Source organism: Pelecanus crispus, chromosome 2 (genome assembly GCF_030463565.1).
Source record: "Pelecanus crispus isolate bPelCri1 chromosome 2, bPelCri1.pri, whole genome shotgun sequence".
Taxonomy (NCBI): Eukaryota; Metazoa; Chordata; class Aves; order Pelecaniformes; family Pelecanidae; genus Pelecanus; species Pelecanus crispus.
The window spans coordinates 151,072,218-151,097,507 of record NC_134644.1 but is presented as its reverse complement, the minus strand read 5'-3'; the positions used below and the strand labels follow the sequence as shown (position 1 = coordinate 151,097,507).

The following is a 25,290-nucleotide window of genomic DNA, read 5'->3' as shown; positions in this document are numbered from 1 at the left end:
GAAGCTTGTGAATACAATGTTTTGTAATGTTGTACTATAGCACCTCTTCTCAACACCCTTCCATCACCAATCTTTTAAAAATATTGCTGGAAATCATTAAAGGATTCCCATTTTCTGAATTGCAAACAGGCTTATCTACCTCTGGACAGGCTGCCTTTAATATTGACTGCTATACACAAATTCTTTCTCCAGTAGAGAAAGGACATTTCAACTAGTGATTAAGACTTTTTTTTTTTCCAGTTGGCAATCACTGTATTTGAAAACATCTGGACACTTAAAATGGTGGAACAGTAAAATATTAAGATTATCCACATATTAAAAGTTATGCTATTTCTGTTCACATTTTGTACTAACCTCTGGGTGTAAGTTCTCTGCAGCATCAATTTTTGTAAAAATAATTGCAGGAGCTGCAGTTATTCGAACTGTGAAATCTGTTAAAATTGGAGTTAAAATTGCTCTCCTCTCCTGATGCCGCCTTATGCTAAAAAAAAAAAAAGAAAAAAAAGATAATATTAAATCACATTATAAATTGTTGAGGGGCAAAACCTCATATTCTTCTTTACATCCAGCATGTAGCACAAATCTGCCCCAATAACAGTTTGGCATTTGATTGCTACCTCAATAAGTATTAAATATCATCATTATAAATCATGTTAATTCCAGTCCTAGAGGCAGACTTCTACCTTCATTTCACAGAAAAAGTACATCTAAATATTTGACTCTTCAACCCATTGTCAGGTAGACAAGTTTGACATTTGACATTGCTGCTTCTACTGTTTAATGAACTATACAAAATCATTTGACCAAAGATACAAACTTTATTATCAGTATTTTTCAAACTTGCCTGTGGATGCCCTTCACTTTATGAATAGCTGTCCTGTAGCCTGCATAGTATTTAAATTCATGCATTAAAACTCTGTGGTGAAAAAATTCTGTATCCAACAACCTGACACACAAATCAAAGACATGAAAAATTAAACTAGCAAACCCCATGAAACTCTGGGGCTTGCACATTAAGTTTATAATAACTATTGCCCAAGGAGTTTAAAATGCCTTGAAAATTGAGGGATGTCAGTCTTCCTCCACCACTTCTGTCACTGGTTGCTCTTAGTTGGTACCTTTTCATCTAAATATCAATGTCTGCTTGCCAAGAATATTTGTGCCATTAAACTTGATAATTACATTTGTTTTCCAGCTGGGTGTTTATTTTTTTTCCCTTTAACTAAATACTAAGCCTAGAGGCACAATCCTGTTACAGATGGATCACTAATAGCTTATGACAACACATTCCAAATAGCCAGAATCTTCTGGGTCAGGTCAAATAAACTATTGCCACAAAGTGCCATCTGAGAGCCTCTGATCAGGGAAAAAAATGTAATGAGATCAAGATGGTGCTCAGCCCCTAAAAGAGGATACAGTTCAAATTTCTGGGAGAACCCTTCCATCAAGATAGTTTTTTTGACAATTCTTTTTACCTATTGTCATTTATAGAAATTCTAAATACCTGCAATTCACCAAGGAGAACTTTAAAAATCATCAAAAAGCTATTGGTCCAAGGTAAGTTTTCCTGTGCTTACAAAATAGAAAATGATCAGCTGTGAAACAGCACAAGTTAAAAGTATACACTGAATTACGCAACTATCTATCACAATATAAAAGAAAAGACTGAACTACACTGCCATATAGAAGAGAACAGATCTATACAGGACTCTTCAGATATATCTGCATGTCAGTTAGGTATCCCTATATTGCCTTTAATCTTGTCATCTCCAGTAATTGAGATACAGCAGTTTGGACATCAAAATAAAACACACAGGTGAGCCAGACACATGAACTATGCAATTAGACAATTAGTCCTTACCATCAGCTGGAGCGATCCATGTTGATGTCATTAAACAATATGGTTAATATGCCTGTCTGTGCAGAAATCTCCGGACTGCATGTGGAATAGGTAATTAAACCTCTTGATTAAGAACAGGTATCAATATACATAGTCTAGTAAAGGTAACGGTTCTGAAATGGATTCTGTTGGAAAGTACAAAACCTCAAATGCCAACAGTTTGTAGGCCAAGAGTTAGGCCAAAAAGAAATTCAATAGATATCGCAACTTAGCTATAATTCAGTCAAGTTCAAAAGATTCAAAATCCACAGATGACAATTTACTGCTCGGACTATTTCGATTTTGATGCTGCAAATTCTACTAACAATTTGATTAAGTGTCCTCAAAACATGCAGAAAGCATGGCAATCTATAAGGAATACAAACTGTCAGATGTGGGTAGGCCTTAAAACTTTTAAATTTTTTAGGACAACAGTATACAGAAGTTAACAGCAGATGCTACAGAGCACAGAGGTAGTATTTACTGAGCACAAGTCTAATAAACTTTTCCTTCGAATGGCCTGCACAAACACTGCTGAGCAGGCTGCATGCGACCGTAAGCAGCATGCAGTATGCTTAAGAGCAAGCCAATTAGTGAGTGTGAGAAATCTACCATCTTACATTAAAAGTTTTAACATTTTGGTCAGCTGTCACTCTGCTGGTCTGTAATGATGGTTTTTACAGCAAGATTAGTCTAATTAGATCCCCAAACTAAAAAGCAGACCTGTTAGTGGTTAGCATACATCTTCAACTGAGAAAATGGTCTTAGATTTTGCCAGTTCTACAAATGTTTCTCCCCCTGCCATCACCTTCATTTTAAATTTAAACCAGATGGCTTTCTACCCAATTCCTATTTCCCCTTCACAATAGGATGAGAAAGAAATGCCTTTGTTTTTGAGGAAAATGAAAGAGCCAAGTAGCAGAACAATTCTATGAAAGAACCCACAGCTATATGTTAGAAAACTTCCACTTGAAGGGGCATAAAACTGCTAGTAAGTATGATTTCAATATATAAAACAGACCTATAAAAGCAAGTTATTTGTTGAACCCCAAACCCACAACTGGTTCTCTTCAATCACTGTTCACATTATTTTTCAGCTCATACATATTCCCATTTCTTAATTTTCAAATGTTATTCTAGCAGACACCCTGTACACTGCATCTTAAGGACTTTTTTGGTAATACAGATTGATTGCCAATTTCTAAATTTTATTTTAAAATCATCCTTACGTGGTATCACTGTATGGCTCTACTTACTACTTTCCGCATTTCTAGTTGGTGAATTTGAACCTCAGCCAAATCAAGTATTAGCAAAAGTAATTGTAAGTACAAACAGAAGGCAAACAGAGCACAGTAAATAATGAAGGGAGAGGATATGAGAAAGAGCACAAAAGGAACAAAGAAACAAATTCCACTTTGAATTATTAAGTCTTCCACACTGCACCTAAGTGCACTGTTAACTTAACACAGGTGTACGCCACATGAGCTTATGAAAAAACTTGATTGTGAAGAGCGTAATGATGGCTCTATGTCTGCAGCACATTCATTCCATGGTTCATTTATGCATCTGTTATATATTTGTCTTGGAAAAAAAAGGAAAAGCTAGTACTTTTAGAGATGTTAAAGCAGTTGATCATCTACACTTGAAAGTACAGCACGTTTGAAAGACCATATGCTAACGCAAAGGAACAAGGCAGCAAAGCATTTGTGATAAGGCCTGGAGATGCCTTTTACTCAGTGCTGAATTTGGGCTATATTTGCACAATAACATGAACTCTGGTTATGGACCACAGATCCACATTGTGAAAGCACAGGACAAAAATGATCTCTGTCCTCAAAGGCTTACAATTTAAGTATAAGAAAAAACACACCTGCAGACACAGAAGTAAAAGGGAACAACTAACAGCACCATAGGCAATGATATCCGTACAGTGGCAACCTGAAAGCTGTCATGAGTTTTTATAATACAGTATAACAGAAATGAGGGGTTTTTTTAAGGATTTGGAAAACGACACTGCAATAACTTTGTGAATGTCCACATTATAACATACAGGTTAACCTAGAAGCAAGCAAGAAAGTGCTTCTTCGAAAATTAAATGCGGCAGCCCTGGTAACTGGTATGCTGAGGTCTGATGAGCAGTGAGTGTAGACGCGTCAAAGCAAATGAAAGAAGACGCATAAGAGGAAATGGATAGACGTAGAAGTCTAGAAGTACCTTGAAAGCAAAGGCATATCTAATGATTAATATGACAAAAAAAAAAATGTTGTGGGAAGAGAAAAAAAGATGTGAAGAACAGAATTTTGTAATCAAAGCAACAACATTTCATTACATCAAATCAAATCATCAGTATTTGATTACATCCACTCAGAAGCACATTGAATTTATACGAGGAGGAAGGACTGCCAAAGAGATGATGTTGCACTAATCAAGGAGGTGCGATGATGTGAGACTGGATAAGCTGTGAAAATGCACAAGAAGGACTATAACTTGGCTGACTTATGTGGGGGAAAAAAAAAAATATCAAAACAAACAGAAGATACTGGCCACTAAGAGCTAAACATAACCTAGATCTGAAACTTGGAAATGTTTGCCTTGTTTTTAATTGTAATTTTTTTCTTAATAATACCTTACTGAATCTAGAGTTTGAGCTCTTATATACCTAAAAAATACACAGGTCAGGGAGAAACACATATACATTTAATACATGAATGACAATCAAGAGCTCATTTATGCCATGTAAGTTTACTACCTACAGAGAGATGAATCCTCACAAAGAATTCTGCGACTTGAAAAAGCAAAAAACCAAGTATTAGCATGGAATAGGCCACGTAATCAAACAGTGTTCTCTAGCAGTGTGAGGCATGCAAACCTAAAGATGTTATGTTGGTTAATCCCTGATCCAGAAATGTATTAGGATATCTAACTACTAACGACATCATCATGCCTCAGACCTCCATCCAGTGGGCAGAACAGTTCACATCCCTTCAGCTCTCTGAGGCGTTGCAAAGGCACATCACGAGACAGTGAAAATAGCACAGCAACATTTTGAGGACTATCTAATGACCAAAATTAGACAATGAACAAACGTAAACCACCTAGCTGTACAGAATAACTGTTGTTATATAATTATGCCTCAGTAAAGCTAATTTTCACCTTATTAAGAATGCTGTGCAACATTGCTGTGGATTAATAAAGAAAATAACATACTCCATGTTACTGAGCAAGGCTTTGCACAGTATGAATACAAGCACAATTTCAGGTACAATAAACACAGCAACTGAAATACAGGACTGAATACAAATGTACTGCATTCTATTCCAAAAGATTCACAGGGAATGCCCCCTTACTTCCCTACACATGGATCTACTGATCACTTTTTTCTGGTCTTCCTTGTTTGAACTTGGCAAGCTGCACTTCAACTTTCCACAAAAGCATGAAAATGAAAACTATTCAAAGGAAAATCTGCAGGAAACCTTTCTGAGGATCCTTGCAAAGCAAGAGTGGTATTTTGTTCAGTTTTGTACAACAGATCATTGGCTCCCTGATGTACTCAATGAGAGTCGCAGAGAGCTGTTCCAGATGGTGGTATGCCATGGACAGAACTGTAATGCAGTATATTGCCACACTCAATTCATTACCACACAGAGAAGTAATGCTTTTAAGCTCGATTAATTTTTTTTTTAAACAGAGTTTATTCAGGCTGCAGGAAGCAGAAGTTGCTGCTGGGAGCTGTAGAAGCATTGCACAGGGATGGGGGCAAGGCCTCAAGAGAGGATATATTTCTTTATTTCCTTCAGGGCTGTTGTTTTTTCCATTGAGAGGAGGGAGAGGGAGGAGGAGATCTGCAAGCTGAAAAAGCAGTTTTCAATCAAGAAAACTTCTTTTGGTTAAGTACTCCCAGTTCCCCACATGCTGTTTGGTAAAGGGAATAAATGTGGACAGGTTTCATTTGTACATAACCTTATTAGAACTGTCTGACTGTTTCCAGTATTCTTTTTATGTATTACACCATTAGGGAGCTTTTTATAACATCTACAGTTTAGTATAAACATTTCATAATGGGAAGAGTTATGATCCCTGAATCTCAGTACAGCACAGCATTTGGACATTTTGTTCTGAGAGGGCATCCACCCTACCAGCGTGCTCCAATTCCCCCATTCTTCTTGGAATGACCTGCAGAGGCACAGGAGGCATCACACCAGCACTTCACAACAGCCCCTCTTGAAGAATTTTACACTAAACACCTTGAAATATTCAACACTTAGTCTCAAAGCAAGACTGCTTGCTTTCCAAATTACAATGTAAAGGTTAAAAAAAATTAAAACCCATGAGATAGTAAGTACTAGAAATATTGAATGCCAGAAAAAGTGGTGGGAAAATTTGAAGGATTTACTTTCCGTGTAAAGATTGTTAAAGCATTTAAATGATAAATTATGTCAAAAGCTTTCAAATATTTGTATGACATCCATAGATCTTATGTTTAGAGTGATGTGATTTTCATGCAAATTTTTAAAACAAGACCAAATTTCAACCCAGTAGACTAAATTACAATATAATCTATTTCAGAATTTTTACAACTATTTAATTTATTTTAAAAAAATACAGTAATGCTTTTGGAAATGGGGATGCAAAATTAATGGCTGGTATCTATGCTGAAGTTTTCTGTAAAGTAACTGAATGAAATACTGGGATGTAAGTTTCATTCTATACTGCACCACATAGCACCTAAGAATTAAAAAATGAGGGAAAAAAGAATCTTAAAACCCAGTGAACCTAATAAACCAGAACACTGGGTCTAAACAATAAGTAAAAACAAACAGAAGTATATTAAAACTAAACAAAGAAATGAACCCTAAAATAACTCAGTAAAAATCATTCATTATGTTCCAGGTTAAACGTTGTCTAAGAAACTTAAAGAATTAAAAAGAAAACAGTACCACAAATAGGTCAAAGAATAAAGCTTCTGTGGCAGTTGCAGGAAATCTTAAGATAAATTTCACCCTGAAAACACTAAGCACCGTGTAAAACACCATGCAGCCACCCTTTTGGTGCATGCTGGAAATATCTCAGCGGATGGCAGAGTTCAATGCAGGTTCTTCCAGTTCTCAGCACACCACTTCCACAGATCATAAAATAAACCCAGATGCAACAAAACCGACTGCCAACTAAAATGCAAAAATGCAAACACCCTGAAAAAGAACTATAGCAAATGTGTAAAATTTTAAGCCAGAAGGACAAGAAAACACTCATACAGACTTTCTCTTTAAACAAATCCAAGCTGGAATTAAAATACTCTATTGCATACCAGAAAGAAAAAGCTAATGTTCTTAATTACAACTGATTTAAATTAAAACCCAAGTAGAAGATTCATTCAAAAGCAATTTCAAAACAAACATGCTTATTTGTCAAATATATTCTAATAAAATTTTATTTTGGAAGTCTGCTGAGGAAAAGAAGAATGTCCAAGCAGTTATAAAAAAATGACAACTCAGATTATCTGTAAGAGCTGCTTCCCTTATTCTTACCTTAATAGCTTTTCAGGAATCCCACCAAATTTCCTATCCAAATCTATAACCATAAAGCTCAGACCCAAGTGTGCTGGCAATATGATTTTAGTCACCAACAGGAAGGAAAAGGAAAGCCGGTGTCTCAGTGGCTCTTTTTCCTATGTTAGCTTAACTTACAAATTCGCTAGAAGTCCCCTGGAGATTAGTGTCATCTTATCTTTCAAGAAATCCTAGTGGCCCTATGTTGTTTTGCAAGAAAGAACTTCATGGGCAACTTGCCCAACTTCAAGGACCAACTAGAAGGTCATACACATTTTTTCAAGGCTAAGAGTTTAAAAGAAAAATCGTCTATATTAGTTAAAAAAAAAAAAACACATTACGACAGGAAAGAACCAGGCGATCTTATAAATGAAGAACAGATACTATTACTATGTTAAGATTTTATCTGTACTCCTGTCACTCCTTGTGGTTTTATCATTACTTTGGTTAGATCTGCCTTTCCTGCCCTCTATTTTTAAATGATAAACTGGAATTTATTCTTGATCACATCTTTTTCCTGCACGCACTCCTCCAGAATGAGCTTATTTGCTCTCTTGGTCTTTCATCAATTCATCACTTAGAAAGCTCAGTCTGCGTGCCATCCTCCCCATAGATTCTTTTGCTACAGCTTGCCTCACTTTCAGAAAAATCTTGAGAGTCCTCTCATCTCCCCTTTTTTTGAAAATTAAACCAGCAATAGTTCAATTTTTTCCTTTCCTTATGATTCCACCTGTTTTTCTATATCAGATAGGAATCTTATCTTAGGAACCATAAAATTATGCATGCATTTTATAAAAAGTGGATTGGTTTTGCATGAATTGGATATAAAGGACTTTTAAATGAAAATAAATAGATAAATGTGTGGGCAAACAGGCATCTTCTAGCAGAAATGCGTCTAAATCCACAAAATGACTTTTGAAAGCTTTCTCTTGGCCATCAGACCTTATTCCTGTCACTTTAAAAAGAGAACTCTGACTGCTACACAGTCCATAAAAATTTAGTTTTAAACCACCTGTATAAGTTTTTAAGTATAAAAAAGTATATTAAAACTAAAATAAAAATTTCAAATTTTCACAAATTACCAATTTAAAAAAACTATTTAGAGGGTTTTATTTTATTTATAGGGTTTTTTAAATTTATATTTTATATTTGAAAACTTTAAAATTTAAAATACCACACAAGTGTATGCATACTTTATCTTTCAACTCTGTTTAACTAGAGGGCGGGGCTTTGCATGTGCTATCATACAATACACAGTAAGGGAGACTCAGATGAAATATGTATGTTCAATACTCATCTGGTTTTAGTTACAGAAGTGCAAAAAACAGTTCAGAACCAATAGGAAATGTTCTACTTTATCCTCCTCTAACTTAGAAATGTCTAAGCTGGTTTTACTCAAGCTTTGTAAAAATACAAACAAAAGAAGTTAAAAAAAAAAAAGAAACCAAAACCTCCCATGGCTTGTAGACTGAGAAGCTGAAGTCTGAGCACTGGAGTTATTTTTATGGACATACAGTAAGCCACTCAGAAAAGAGCTTATAATGGCACCAAAGGCACACAGTAACTAGATGGTAACTACAGTCTAAGTGTAACAATAGTAGTAATATGCATTTCAAGTATATAATCCAAAACTCCATGGAAATATGCTTGTAACGTAAAGCAAAAACAATACAGAATTATTTCAGATATACTGTGAATGATATCCGCAGTGTTTGTGCTATGTAATTCTAGAAAGGAATAAGTTTAAAAAAAAACTTCCTACCTACTGGCCATGTTCCATTCAAGCGCTGGATTTTGAGAATTTCTTTCACTCTCCGTCAAAACCCCTCCTTTTCCGTTTTCCTTTTCTGGTTTCAACTGATTCCAATGAGCAGTACCAATGTTTATAGATTGAAGATCTATTTGATACTGTCTGTCTTCAACCTCTGATCCAGGGTCTCGAAGTATTCCTAGATTCAGTGCTCTCCTGTAATGCCAAAGGAAAAAAAAAAAAACCAAAAAACCCTTCAGCAACAAAGATCAAAATCATTCATTAAGATAGAAAATTAAGGTATCAGTTTGCCATTCTTGACTACATCTGAGCATTATTTTAAGTCCAGATCTTCAGATGTATCCAGCTGCCTCTTTTCTTATGGAATTCAATGGGAAATATGCAAATATATTCCAAAATTTCACCAGATCCATCAAAGTCGATACAAGATCAACTTATTGACTTCACTGCACTTTCAATCAGGTCCATATGAGCAGCCTTATTGGGAAGCAGGACTAACTCATATGGACTGAATAGATAAAGGATGCCACATTCAAGTCCTCAGCTATGAACAGCTATGTATCAGTATTACTAAGAACTTTATTTGTGAGACAGTTGTTCCACCATTTAAACTCATTAAAGAAAAAAAAATTAAGAAGAACATTCCAAGGTGATGGAAAAACAATTCAATCTTTTTAACATGGAATTTCAGTACAGTCCTTTGTTATTAAAATTCTTCTGACAGGTGAGAAAAAGCATTTTTGAGTGAACCACATTACTTGTGGATTCTGCTAAATTCTGCGACATTTGATTTTACGAAATATTTCAATCTTGAGCTGAGCCTGGGAAACCGTCACACCCAATTTCAGCAAGACATTCAAGAGCCATTGGATGAGTGGAGGCTGCTAAGACCATTTGGTTTTACCAGTGACCAGTATCAGAGGAGTCTCCTACTACCATTTGTCATCTGCTAATAAGCACTAGTTAATCTTCAAAAAAATTACCTTGCCTTTTCTATGCTGGGAAGAATATAGCTTTATGTGCACAGCTCATTTGGTATTATAATAAAAATGCACAATTGAACTTATCACTGTTTTTCAGAACAAGCCAGTAAAGGGAGCAAGGGGATCTTAATTCATTTTGCTTTGAATCTATGATCACATCAAATTGTAGTCTATTTTTATTGATTTCATACATCTGAGTTGAAGTTTCATCTTCTTATTTGCATATGCCATCCAATCAACTCTTCCATGCTAGGTGGTTGTCTGATGTCAGAGTCATTACTTAGTATATAACTGCTGTCTCCACAGAGAACTTAATAATTCTGCAATTTGTTTAATTATTGATGCTAACAACCTAAAACCAAGTAAGGATTAAAGCAGCACATCTCAATCTGTGATGCATGCACCTGCATGCAATCTGTAAGTATAGGTATGCAACCTATTCAAAGAGCAATCTCCAATGCTGCCCAAATTCAAACACAGTTGAAACTGCCAATACCTTTGCCACTGTCACCCACAGAGTATGCTAGCAATTAAGAAAATTAAGTAGTTAAGCATATCTACCCACAGAGACACATGAATGGCAATAAAGCCATTTTGATCAAGTCATTCCTGATGAGGCAGTGTGATGGCATTGTTCAGTAGCCCTATAACTTTCTTAAATGCTTAGCAGAAATACACTGAAAATCTGTTATGTCAGTAGTGGTATTTCAAAATTAAATGCGGTTTCTTAAAACTCAAGAATGTGTTTGTCAACTTTCCACATAGAGAGATCTAACCACAACAACTGTGTCTTTTATTATTCTTTCTAGGCATTATTTCATCAATATGAATGCAGTTCTGGGGTGGTTTTTAAACAAAAACAAAACAACAAAACAAAACAAAAAAACCATGGTAGATTAATGTATGACCCAATGTCTATTTACATACTTTGCCTAATGCAAGTAAATATTGGAATATATGTGTTGTGAAATATTACTGAAAATAAAGCACCGAATTACATATGAAATCTGCTTAAGTATATAAAATACAGAATAGAATACTAACTTCACCTGCATAATGAATTCTTCTCTCCTGTACTTCACAGTAAAGAACATTTTTCATTTATTCTTTTATGATCAACTTGAGTACTTGCATAAAAGCTGCACCTAGCACTATATCCCTTAGACTTGTTCAGCACAACCATGACCTGGTGAAACAAATTCCTAGAGCAAAATGTGGCTGTATGCACCAATCTGAAACTCCCCATTGTGACAATGGTTTTCTTCCCGTCATAAATTTACTTACTTAAATATAAAACCCAATGAAATCGCTCTTTGGCACACTTTTTTAGGTGCAGTAAAATACATACAGGTACTATATAGACACAAAGTACTAGTGCATTGCATTGTTGGTATAAGACTTGTCCATTGGATCTTTTTTTATTTGATCCAATTAATTTTGTAAAATTCAAGGACTGGATAATGTTTGTCCTGCTTTGGGATATCACAGCCTAATACTTTCACGCTGATATAAAACCTGCATTTTCATTCTGTTCCTACTATTAACAATCTCCTATATATAATACAAAACTCCTCCTCTGATCCTTTAGATACACCTTCAAAATCCAAGCAAACAAATTGTGTTTCTATAGATTACCCATTTCAAGAAACACATACTTTACACATATACATAACATATGAGGATTTGTTATTAATGCCTTGATGTTTCGACTAAGCTGATTATTGCTTTCAGAAAGTACATCCTGCCAGTTTTATACAAGGATCAAAATATAGCCTTTTCTCAAATAAATTATATACATACAGGCATTTACATAAGCACTCATTTCTGGTTTTCCATATCAACTATTTTCCTAAGTACACCCCCAATTTATTAGTTGTATACTTAGAAAGATGAGAGTAAGTTAAACCGCAGCAGAATTGGCCTAATCTTAAGCATACATGCTATGTATGAACTCTGCAGCCTTTTTGATTCTGCAGCTTTTGAAATCCTTGTAGCAAATAAAATCAAGGAAACAGAGTAAGCCAATTTCATGACTTCTCTACCCCTAGCATAAACACTGCTTTACCAGCTGAAATGTACTATAGGGGTTATGATTCTAATTGCTTCCCCCTTCTGAAAACAACTTCACTATCCCATCTGAACCTTTCGGCAGGTGGTGTAGAATAGAACAGTTGGTCAATAATACAGTAAGATCATAAGCAACCAAAGACGACCATAAGCATGTAACAGGAAACACAGCTTTAATGTTTTTTTTTTTTTTTTTTTTTTTTTTAAATTGATTTAGTCTGGGTCAGGCTTTGTGTATGTTTATATAAGAAACAGCTCATGTTGAACCAGTTACTACATGCTGCTGAGTAAGCATAATTCTGCGACCCACTGTAAAGAAGTTAAATGTATTCACTTATAGCTCATCTGAGACCTACAAAAAGCTAAACAAGCCAGGAAAATGGTGTTTAAAGACTACACATTATGTAATGATTAAGAAATAGTCACAGACTTTACACACAACAGCTAATTTTTGTTAGCACGTACTAGATCTCTGCATGCACTGATTTCCACTTCCAGGTACAGAGATGACAAACCTATCTATCCAAATTTCAATTATTAAAGGTTTTGTCTAGTGGTAAAAGATTCTTCCTATTCTAATTTAAAAAGGAAACAGTAAGGTTGGATCAATATATACTCTCTACTTTATAGGGGTAAAACCAGTGGCACCTTGTTGAACCTGGATATAGATGCTATGCAAGAGGACCACTTCCTCTTCTGCTTAAGCTTGTGCAGTCCCAGCACAAACGTAGTCTGAAAGCCCATCACCTATGAACGAGACGTGACTGAACTAGTGTGGAAATCACAGCGACATTTATCATTGACCTAATGCTCCTTAGCTGCCTTTTTCCCAATTCACTTCAATAAAGTTTCCTAACTTATTCTCCCGGACAAGGCCATCGAATGTGTTCTACCAAACAGGGGAAATAGAAACAACTGTTTCTTTGGGAAGCAATGGACCACAGATCCATTTGGAGTGAGATGCTATAGATACCAAGAAGGGCACAGAACAAAAATGTGGTAAACCTGGAACTTCCATGATATTTTCACTGGCCTTTGAAAATGCTGAGCTTCTATCAGGAAAACCCCAGGTAGGAATCAGCTTTTCAAAGAAAGGTAACTTTTTTTTTTTTTTTTTTTTTTTTTTTTAAATTGTAGCAAGTAGATGCCTCTTTGTAAAAGGCAAAGAAGCTAATGCTTGAGCTACTGGGAGAGAAACAGAACTTCCCCAACATCACAGAACATATGTAGACATGATCTGAGAACAGGAATAAAAGAAATCCTGTAGCATGACAGTTCATGATGGAAGACTTGGATTTTGCTGCGTTTGGAGAGATTAAAAACATATATTTGTGAGGAAGACCAAAAGAAGAATGAGAAGTTGAGGAAAAACAGGAGGGCACAGGAGTGGACAGGAGGGAGAAGAAAGATGGGAGCAAGGCACTAAAGCTGAAATTAAAGAAAAGCAGCAGGTAAGAAAATTCTATCATTGCAAGAAAAGAGGAGGAGACATCCTTAGGCAAGAAGGGAATGTCCTGACAAATTTCTAAAATTTTGTACATGATCCTGGGTATACATTCTACCATACTGAATGAGCTCTGTATCTTTCCCAAAGGATAACCTCAGCTTTGCTTCCCCACCCTGCCATCTGTCCATAGGGAGACTTATTTGTGGTTTAACAAACATAGTGTTTTATGACTGCCGGGATGTTGGAAACAGTTTATTTTAGTCTGGGTGAGTAGAGCAGGCTCTCAAATGCTGTCAGCAGTAAACTCCAGTTCTCACTGTTTCTGCCTCTTTTCCCCAGGAACTACGCCACATATGACTGGCTTTGCTGGCAGCTGCTCCTACTCCCCTCTCCAGCTCAGCCTCCGACGAACTCAAGTACTGCCCCATCTCCACACTTGCTGGCAGCATACTCTGGATTGGATACCAGCAAATTTTTATTAAATAAAAATATAAACTGAGTACAGTAAGGCTCCTTTGTTTAATGCCTTACTGATTAGCAATTTTGTTCTTATGTCTATACTCACGTCACTTTTCATTTTAACATTACATTTAATCTCCTATTCTTACAGGAACCTGTTTAACAATGAAAACTACATTGCCCCTGATGAGCTTTTGTGTTGTGCTCTGTACAGCCAGATACATCAGCATTGTCTACAGAAGACACTACATGGCAGGTGTCCTGAAAGTCAAAGTGGTTAAGGCACCTGGGTTCATCTTCAGATGTGGAAGACCCTTATAAAAAGAAAACATCAGTGCTAGCTCCATGAGCAAAATAAAAATGACTGACCACTTCTAAACATTTACAGAGTGGACAAATACATCACATTACTAAAGCAGAGGAAAAGTTATTAATGAATTCTAACTGAACACGTTTTGTAGTCATCAACGGTCATAATTCTAACTCTATAATGATTTACAGTGTTTATAGCTTTTGTAAATAGACATAAATCAACTTAGAGGTAGAGTACTTGTGCAATTAGTATGTTGAAAAAAGAAGACAGGCAGTGACTGAAAAATATACAAAAATTTCTTTTGATTGTTCTAGACTGCTTCAAACAATTGATGCAATGAAGCAAAAGTAGAAGTATAATGGGCAATTTTCCTCTATTTTAAACTAATGCTGGATAAATGTCTGGCTTGTGTCTCTTGGGCACTGGTTCCATTTTCATTCTGTATACCTACAGATGAGTATCATGGTGAAGAGAGGGTGAGACACCAAGTAGCTATAAAGATCTTTAGGTTACACAAGGATAAGCACATTGGAGAAATTATGGAACTCAGTACATTCAAGTCATCAAAAAAAAAAAAAAAAAAAAGATGATTCAACTATGGATTAGTGTGTGCTAAGACATCATTCAAAACATGAATGTCGAAGTGCCTGGTGGAAAAAAAACAAGAGACAATTGGATGTAGAGAACAAATCATCTACTTCACGATCATCCAAAACAGATCATCAGATAAAAGAGTACTAAGATTTAGTTGAGTGTCATTAAGTGTCTTTTAGTCTCCTCAGTGTCGGAGTCTGGAATACCTAAGGACACATTAGATACATGTTTAGAAAATTTGGCCTTGGAAAGGAGTTTCATCTACTGCTATTTCAAGACACTCTGAGCTTCTACAACACTTCAAGCACAGCACAGCATCTACTACTATGAAGATCTCAGTTCCTGGCAAATAGGGAATGACATTAAGAGAAGGTATTCAAGATCTTCAGCAAAGCCATCACACCTACCTACAACTGTTTCTCTTAAATATCTCCAAGCTAGGTATTAAACAGTCACATTTGAAACAAATGTAGATGAGACTGATAGAAACACAGACTTATCCCCTCTCTCTCCTAGACTTTCCCATTTGTGCGGCAATAACTCTTCTACAGAAACTAATAATAGTAATAATCAAACTATTTAACTTTTTCCAAAAAATCTTACCAAAATATGCTATTTTATTTTTATTAATACTTTTCAGCATAGCTTTCTCTTGCCAAGCTGAAGCAGATAGGTCTTCCCTTACAATTACTTTGTAAGCTTTTTCTCAAAAATAGATAACACAGACAAAAATCTCAGTGCTTAAACAAACTGCTCAGAGATGAAAGACTGTAAAATTACAATCACTTTTCTTTCACCTAACTACTTTGTGTCCTTTACTTGACCAGTTTCATCAACTGCAACTATTGAGTCATACAGATATTTACTCTCAACCAAAACAATTTTAAAAAGGATTGATTTTCATTAAGCTATCATAATGCAAAAGAAAAGAGATTTGGGTTTGAATATATAGAAGAAGAAATCTGGAGAACTGAATCTAATGGTTTGTGCCTACTTTGCACGTGTGGCTGATACCCTCTCAAAAGGAACAGAAGATGCTCTCTTGGTTAGAGCTTGAGGTGACAAACCTAACTGGATGCATGGACATGTACAAGAGGTAAGTCTGGTAGGTCTTCATACATTGTGCACAAGAAGGTCCAGGACTAGGCAGACTGCTTGGGTAGGCCTCCTGCGGGCCTGCAGGACATGCCTCCCTCTCTGCAAGGCTAGAACATGCCAAAGAAAAATTGGAGAGGCAGGTTTTCATTCCTGTTCTCTCTAAACTCACTTATTATGTGACTCCGAACAACAAAATTAACCTCTTCAACAGTTTACTCATATATATTATGGGCATACTGACAAAATGACGTTGTGAATATAATAAATTGCACAGAAAACATTTTGAGATCATTGGATAATATACAGTGCTATAAGAATGCAAATATACAAAAACTTGTATAAAAATTAACTACTGCAATTTCTTATCAAGATACTATTTATGTATACTATTTATGTAACTACGTAAATATTTTTATTTTGAAACCCAGTAGGTACATATTCAGAGGAAAAAATAACCACACCCCCTCACACCCATTAATTACAGTGGTAGTGCCAGGTGGGTGCCACTATAATTCCATTTGCTATCCATTTGGGAAGGTCAAATTTTAGTCAACTGGACCAGACCAAGGTCAGGATTTGTAGCAGTGCATTGATTATATAAAACCTACTAAACACATGAAAGGAATTACAGTAGATCACACATCAAACATTCTGTCCCTGTGCTTCCTTCCTCTAGTCCTACGTGCAGGAAATGCTCTACATATCCTGTGAGGTGACCAGACATTTAAAAGTAGCCCCTTGTTCCAAAGGCTCTGCTACAGTAATTGACTGAAAAGAAGCTGAAGAACTTCTGCAGTGCAGTTGTCTCCTAGAGTTGTATATGGAACACAGCATGAATGATCCTATGACAGTAAGGTATGGTATAAGCTATAAAGTTAACTTCAGTCTCTCTCTCGAAAAAGAAAGTGTAAAATGAAACTAAGCTGGGAAGCTTGCAGCTGTGGATTTAGATGTCAACTGTTTAATTACTTTTGTAATTTTATTGTTTAAATTCCTCAGCAAAAATAACAACATGAGCAAGTCGGAACTTTTAAAAACCAGTTTTTCATTTTTATACTGTTTAATGTTTGGACAGTTTGAGGAATCTCGTTATAGTTTTGAAGGATTCACCAAAATTCAGGGAGCATAGTATAAATATACAGTTGACAGACTGTATAAATGACAAGTATGCGCAATTCCAAAGGAAGGTCTGCATGATATTTTTGGATGCCAAATGTTTCTAGAAAAAACAAGCGGAATAGAGTTTCTCTAAATAGAGTCAGTGAGGAGAGAACTTGAACAGTTTAAGTGGGTGGAGTGGAAGTCTGGGGTGGAGGTTAGCAAAAAACCGAAAATACAATAACCTTTATGCTTTTGTTTCATGGTAGAAAGAATTTTACCTCAAAACTTAATGCTGTTTGGCAGTAAAAAGATCTTTAATTTTGATTTTTCAGATATTTCATGTGTACTTGGTTTACCACATAGCTAAGGTAAATAATCTTGTGATTTTCCCATTGCTGTCATCCTGTATTTTACTTTGTTTTAGTTGATTCACCTAGTTTAGTGGTACAATACCTCAGTCTTTTCAGATGTTCTACAAATTCACCTGGAAATACTGAGGTTGAGTTTCACTGAATACGGTCTTCATATTTGATGCATGGAATTTCTTTATAAACGGTGTGCTACAACCTGGTACAATGGTACAAGCTAGAAGACATACTGTCCACAGTGTGTTTGATAAGCTGACATGGGACCGGATTTCTTTTCGCTGTTGTGTCAGTATATCGAACTCATATCTGGATATCAATCAAATTCTACACAAAGTAGTAGAGAACATCAGAAATAAATACCAGTTTTTCCTTTAAATTAAGCAATGTGTACTAATGCATATTTTCAGCACATGTATATTGTAATAGATTAAGTTTATAGCATAAATAATACAACAAGAAACCACTCTAAAACACAAATATTTAACTTTCCAAGTCAATTCCCATTTATCTTTGGCACTGATTAAATCAGTTTCTCAAGATGCCACTTGTATTTTCTTTTTCTTTTTGAAGAATCATTGTATTCATAATGGCAAGCTAGAACTATTTTTAAAATACTGTATATATTGTAAAATATGTCAATAACAAAGTCTTAAAAATTACCTCATTTAATTTTTCTTTTCTGAAGTCCTTGCAGTGCTTTTTCCATTTAAATATCACTGGGAAACTGTCCTGGTAGAAAACTCATTCCATATTCATCATGAAATATATTACCTTTCATGTTAAAACCAGTATTGTGTCTTCCTCAAAACACCATTAAACTATTGTTAATGGCACTTCCAAATTCATAGAATCATAGAATCGTTTAGGTTGGAAAAGACCTTTAAGATCATCCAGTCAATTCAATATGAATCTATGCCTAACAAGATATACTGAAGGGGAGTTTACTTCTAAATACACTTTTGAAGAGGGGGAAAAAAAAAAAGGAAAGAAAAAAGATGCAAACAATTTTCTTAATTTATCCTCAGTGATTCTTAGGACTGTAAAAGGCAGAAATTACTCATAATCATATTGAAATGATCAATCTGATCATCCCACATGAATCATTCTCTGCAAAACACAAAGAATGGCATATTGTGAGCTGTATGGGAGTATTTGAATCTTTACTTTTTTGGTGTGTTTTAAGGCTATAATGATATGATTAAGGCATGCTACTTTTTTATTGAATGTTCTCTTATGACTTGAACTAATCTACAGTATACCTTTGGTTCACATTAGAAAATTTGGAATTCAGCAGAAACACAGGGATTCACTTCATTTAAAATAGTTTTAGACACAAAAATTATTGGAGGATAATAAAATACTTTAGGCTCAACCAGACTTCCCCCAGCTTACAGGTTATGAAATTGTAGCCAGTTAGCCACTGCTGGTCTGTTGAAACCAAACTGGTTCTTGCTTCTCCATTCTGAAATGCAATAAATACATATTGTGTGATCCTAATATTTAGATTTATCTAGATTTAGTAGCATCAAAAGTAAGATGCAAGTTGCCTCAGGAATGTACCAAGACAGGCTGGATGGAAAGATGGCCCTTTAATCCTGAACATAGGGGCAAGCTCAGACTGTTGAAATGATCCTTTTGCAGCGGAACGTGGAAAATTAAGAGATGTCAAGACAACTTTAGAAAAGGAAGTAAAAATCATGTAAACATAGCAAAAAGCAAGTGACTGTTTGATCACCCAATTAAGAAGCTTATAAATTTCCTGCTGAAAATGTAATTAGCCTACTTGAGAAATCCAGATTTGCCTGAATGCTGAATATTTTTCCATGACAAAACAGTATTTTTACAGACATTCATTCTTTTCCCACTTGCCTCCTAATTTAGGTTGCAAATCAACTGGTTTCTCAAGATATTGGCGCATACGTGAATGTCAATTTTCTTCGATAATTTCCACAGTCTCCCCTTCAGACATGATGCATATCTGCATAATAATTGCATCTACTGTACTGTATTTTCAGGCAAGGAATTTGGTGTACTCCCACTCTTCCCAGTCCTTCCTCTTTTTTAAAGATATTATACCTCCCTAAAATGAATTTTTCCTGAAAGCGCATCTTGAATATTTGTACCTGCAAGTCTGAACTTCTCCCTTCGTGATGTAAATTCAATTTCATTTCTTTTGTTCAGCTATGTCTTATATAATGAATAAGGGCTGAGTTCAGAGAGGTCAATGAAAAATCAGTGCCCACAAAATATCAAGGTTCTAACACTTTTAGTTTCCTGAGACAATTACAGCTTTGAGTTCACATGCTTGAAACTCTTCCTACACAGACAGAAGCTAACCCACAGGCGAGACCTCAGTTATATAGAAAACGATTCTTCCACTTCTGTGTTTAGTTCTTCCTAGAGGAAAATTAGCACCAACAACATGCTAGTAAGTGTTTCCAGTTCACTTAGTGTAAAGGCAGGCATACTCATTTTAATTCTTAAAGGAATGAACAGCTAAAAGGTAATTGTTCAAACTGGGCATCCTCCTGTTGTCTTTTTGTAAAATATGAGGACTTGAACAATCAAGGAGGCGTTATCAAAACACAGGACAAAACACAATTTTCTGGTAAGTCTTCTCCTTTCTTTGCTTAGAGAATTCTTCTTGAACATAAAGTACAGAGTGCCCTCAAACTTGTCGTGCATTATTCCTTATTGGATTTTTATAGGTTTCTTGTCAACTGCTTGAGAACCAGATAAAGCACAGTCACAAAACCTTCCAGCTTTCCTAAGATCTGTTATAGGGTATTCTTCCGCTCAGAAAAGGCTTCTGAACATCCATCTCTTCCGTTAAAAAGGTAAAATATCCTCGTGAACAAACCACTTCCCCACCAGCATTTTCCAGTTTGTTCTGGCTTTGCAGGAGGACTGAAGCAGAGGAAAGAAGTGCCCCACCACAGCATACTTTGTGGAGATTATGATATACCTTTTGATGGTATTTCACTGGTTCTTTTAGGGTCTTAAGGTAAAGCTTTTAGGTATGTTATTACTAGAGACCTCATCTCTTTACTATATCGTTTCTATTCTTTCTCAAAGTATGACTAATGGAATCACACCTGAAAGTCAAGCACATTCCCCTTGACTTACAACCATTAGAGAAAGTTTTCAAGAACTAACAACTTTGACAAAGGGCATAAACTTCTACAGAGAAATCTAGAAAGTTTTTCTAAAAGAAACAAGAGACTAAAGCTGTTGAGAAGTATTTTGCACATCACTGAAAGGACTAATTTTTTTCCAAACATCTTTAATTAATTTAGTGAAACATCCAGAAGATGTGGAAGGATGCAGCAAAACTTCAAGAGAGATCTGCTTGAAAGGTCAGTTTACAAATGAGATTCTGGTATATAGGTTCTCGCCTTAAAATCTGTAACAAAGCTACAACTATAAGCCACACATTTTGAGTCCCATTCTCACAGTCAATTTTAAACCCACTCCATGTTATTAAATACAATTACTACAACTTAAATTTACAAATAGTTATACAGAATGAAGAGACCATAGCATAGCTTTTTGTTTCTTCTGTAATGAAAAATAAATTGGTAGCTTTTGTTTTAAAAGCATACTACTGCTAAATCTTAAACTGTGATACCAATATATTGAACTTCTTGAAAGTAAACTTTTACATGCACACAGATGCACCACTTTAAAAGGGTTGTATATGTAAAGGGTTTTCAGCATATTTAGGATATGCTTTAAAAGATGAAAAACAGAACAAATGAAACCTATTAGGAAACTGACCTCAAAACTCATCTTTAGGAAAGAAGTATAAAACATATTAAAAACCTTAGAGCACCAGAGAGAACAGGTAAAGGATATGACAAAACCAAGCAGAGCCCAAACATACAAGGATTCTCATTCATTATAAACTGTTGCTTAGGTAGCTTTTGGCAGCAGGAGACAACATACTCTTAGAAACCTACATCCTGCCATAGGAAGCCACAGAATACACCATTGCTTTTGTAAACATTAAATATAAAGCCTTCATGCTAAATCAGTTAAAACCTACTATTCAGCATGTACGCAAAGCTTGTTAGAGATGTTTTTTAACAAAGGTTTTAAGTAAGCTCCAATTACAGGGTAATATCAGGCAAGAGTCATCCTCATCTACTCAAAATATCCCTGCATATTCACAACATTGACCATGAAGACTACAGATTCCAATGTCAGGTAGTTCAATTGACTCCATGAGGCACCCAAAACATACAAATGGTGGTGGTTATGAAGAAAACTCAGAGCTTTACTTTCTGCCTGGAGCTTAAAAAAAAAAAAAAAAAAAAAAAATTTGGAAGGACACTATACACACACACACACAAATACCCAGCTCACTACACTTGCCCATTTGGGAAACAGCAAATTCTGTCATCTGTAGTTAGTTTGAGTCCAGTTTAGTACAGACAGTTGCTTAAATCTTTTATGAGCTGCAATGTGTAAAGAACACAGTATGTAGATTTTAAAAATTATTTTTAGAAAGCAACTTCTACAACACTTGCAGTTACATAATATATCATGTATTTTTTTATTATGCCAAGAACATGGAATATCAACCATTGCAAGCTGTCTGAAGAATAAAGTGTATCAAAAGTGAGTCTGAACCAGAGAATTGCATTCCTCTGAATTTTTCTTGAATATATATACAAACATATATACATATCCAGCCTTAAACTGGGAAACAGAAAAATTTCAGATTTGCTTTGCAGCTGGATTTGCCAATCTGCAAGTTGCTTCCTGTTCCTTGAAAAACTGTCACATACGAAGATTAAATAATGCTATTCAATAGTTAAATAACTTGGGTTATCATGAAGAGTTCAAATCAGTTCTGCTCCTATCCTGCAAGTACAGGATATATCTATGTATAGATACTCCTACGCTCTATTTGTGTCACCTCTACACCTGTTTATTTTCTTATTGATGGAGAACACACACTATCATGCCAGAAAAATGGAGTATCTGTGATTTATGCCAATCATTGACACTAAACTCAATGGAGCTGCCTGATACTCTCTGTATTTTATTACTCTCAGCATGCACTTGTGTTAGCCATTAACATACCAGTGTTAGCCATTGCCTTCTCACAGAAAAAAAAAAAACCCAAACCCTAACAACCGAAAGCATCAGAGGGCATGAAAAATGTTTTGAGAGGCTGAAGAATGGTACATTTATCTTTGTGTCCTACAACTAATAAACCCCATAAGAATATGAACCAGTCAAAAAAAAAAAAAGTTACGGATTTATATCTTTAAGGAAAAAAACAAAAAAGAAGAATAGATTCTGAAATGCAACAAAACCACTGTATGTAACTTTTTAATCTGTTTTTTACTGCAGCATAACCAGGTGTAATAGCAATGATGGGAGATAGTGTGCACAGTAAGAGCTTAAACATAAGAAACATTAAGCATGACTTTTAACTGTACTTAAGGTGGTTAAGCACTAAGCTATCTTGGAAAATCAGTAAGGGCGAGGAACCATGCTCACTTAAACAATACAGTTTGAGTTGTTCAGGATAACAGTTACAAGGATTTAATTTTGCCATGGGAGCTTTGAATAGTATCCCATAGAGAAATATGCTGAAATAACATGTAATCATTCTGTATATTTCTGATAATCCTTTTTTCTTAAATAATTGAAAACCGAAGTAGAAATACTTGAAAACGTTAAATGGAAAAGAAATACACTGGCAAACGGTTTTGCAAAAGAAAGAAATCTTCTATCCAAAAAGTAGTTTAAGAACTGTGGTATGAATTTGTCATAGATAAAACCCTGTGAGGGACATCAGAGAACCCACAAATATTTATGCAATGAACCACAATCTGTATACAGAAGTTAACAAATGTCTCATTACAAATGGGATATGGTTTTCCCAGTAACAGAAGCACACAACTTGCGTTACATTTAGCTTGAGATCCTGTTATAATTAAAAATACTACAAAAAAGAAGTCTGCTTTACATATTACTGGAAAATACTTTCCAACAAACAAAACATTTCTTGAAACCAAATCTGATGGAAATTATATTTACTCACAAACAGTTGAGAAGAAAACTGTAACAGAGCAGTAAGTTTTTAAAAGCTTTCCTGAATTATTTTAGAATAAATTATTTATCACAGCCAAGACCTTTTGGATGTTAATTTTCATTATATAAGACAGAAAAGTAACCTTGATGTGTGGATTCAATCATATATTTTAAGAATCAGCAAAGCAAACCCAGGGAAGAAACTGTATGGAGTTTTTGTAAAGTAACTGAACTTTACTTCAGTAAAGTAACTTGTACAGGGGGACCACTCTAACTCTTAAAATGGCATTAATTTCTAAGGACCAACTAATTATTTTCTCCCACATTAACAGAAACCCAAAAACCTCTCCTCATTCCCCCCAGTATTTAACGATAACAGGCAAAATATAAAGCTACTTAGAGAAAAGGAAAGATTAAAGGGACGTAACTTGAAAGAAGAAAAGAAATGTAAAAACTTCAATAACGTTGCTTTATAACATAAAACATACAACACAACTCACATAAAAAATAACTCTAGCTTTCAGATTTCCTTTTATTTTCCAGTTTTACAGCTTATCTGCAAAATTTTTCATTGCATTCAAGTTGCTGAGTATGTAAACTGTGAAAGGTATCCTGAGATTTTTAAATGGTATTTAATGTCTTTTTTCTTTGTCTCTGTGCCTTTTTTGTTTACCTTTTTAAACTGTTACAGTATGTTTAATAATGTTAATGCTGAATCTGAGAATTTTATTAAAATTCTTAATTCATAGTGTCAGACTTCCAAAAGCCCAAAGCATGATGGCAGATTAAGCTGATCCAAGGCCAGGCTGCTGCAATACCACCTTTTTGCTAAGGTTAATCCTTGTGTGCCTACACAATAAATAGGCTCAGGGCAATGACCTGACTGAAGCAAGTTGCCTGATGCCCCCAAAATCTTTTAAGCTCATTCGGCTCCCTCAGCCAGCTCACTATACACAAGTACAACCAGCAACATCATGGAGCTGCAAAGAGAAGTGTCTTAGAACAGCTCGAGTTTAGATTTGCAGCCTCAGTGAGCACAGAACTTGTTGCCCAAAGAAGACCGTGGCTAAAGTAACGTTAAAAATCAACATTACATCCACCCTGCTCTGAGCTGCCCCGAGGAAGCCCAGGGCCACGCTCTACTCCTTTGGCCCCTTCCCCGGGCATGGCCAGTCTGCACATCACTTGCTTCGGTGGGAGACTGAGAGACTTCTCACAGAGCTCTTCAAACGTCTGACATGTTTTCTCTCCACCACAGTAAATCAAGAATTAATTTGGGGAAGAATTAACAGTTTAAAAAATATTTTCAAGTGGGACGAAGGGCCATTCTTAAGAGTTAAGGGAAGCAAATAGTTACACAACCTGATTTCAGTGAAGGAGGCATGTTTCAGTGCTGCTTCAGGAGAAACAGACATGAGATTTCTGAGGGGTTAATTTAAAATGTGCCCAAGGTTATGAAACAAAAAGGAGAAAAATTACTTTTCCTAGGGGGAAGACGACAAGAACTGCAATAACCTTAAGGTCTCAATTAAAAACAAAACAAAACAAAAAACCTATGCACAACAAGTATTTATCATCTAAAGATTACAAAATATCAAGGCAAGTAGTTAAAAATA

The 25,290-nt window shown here is 35.5% G+C and overlaps 1 protein-coding gene across 5 annotated transcripts in view; it reads right to left on the bottom strand.

Moving 5' to 3' along the window:
- VPS13B (vacuolar protein sorting 13 homolog B) overlaps window positions 1-25,290 on the bottom strand; it is a 482,687-nt gene that overhangs the window by 158,424 nt on the left and 298,973 nt on the right. For all 5 annotated transcript variants that reach the window (XM_075705900.1, XM_075705902.1, XM_075705904.1 and 2 more), the window contains 2 exons: window positions 9,188-9,391; window positions 355-481 (listed from right to left, as the gene is read on the bottom strand). In XM_075705900.1, the coding sequence (XP_075562015.1) occupies window positions 355-481; window positions 9,188-9,391 (331 nt within the window). The remainder of the gene's footprint in view (window positions 1-354; window positions 482-9,187; window positions 9,392-25,290) is intronic.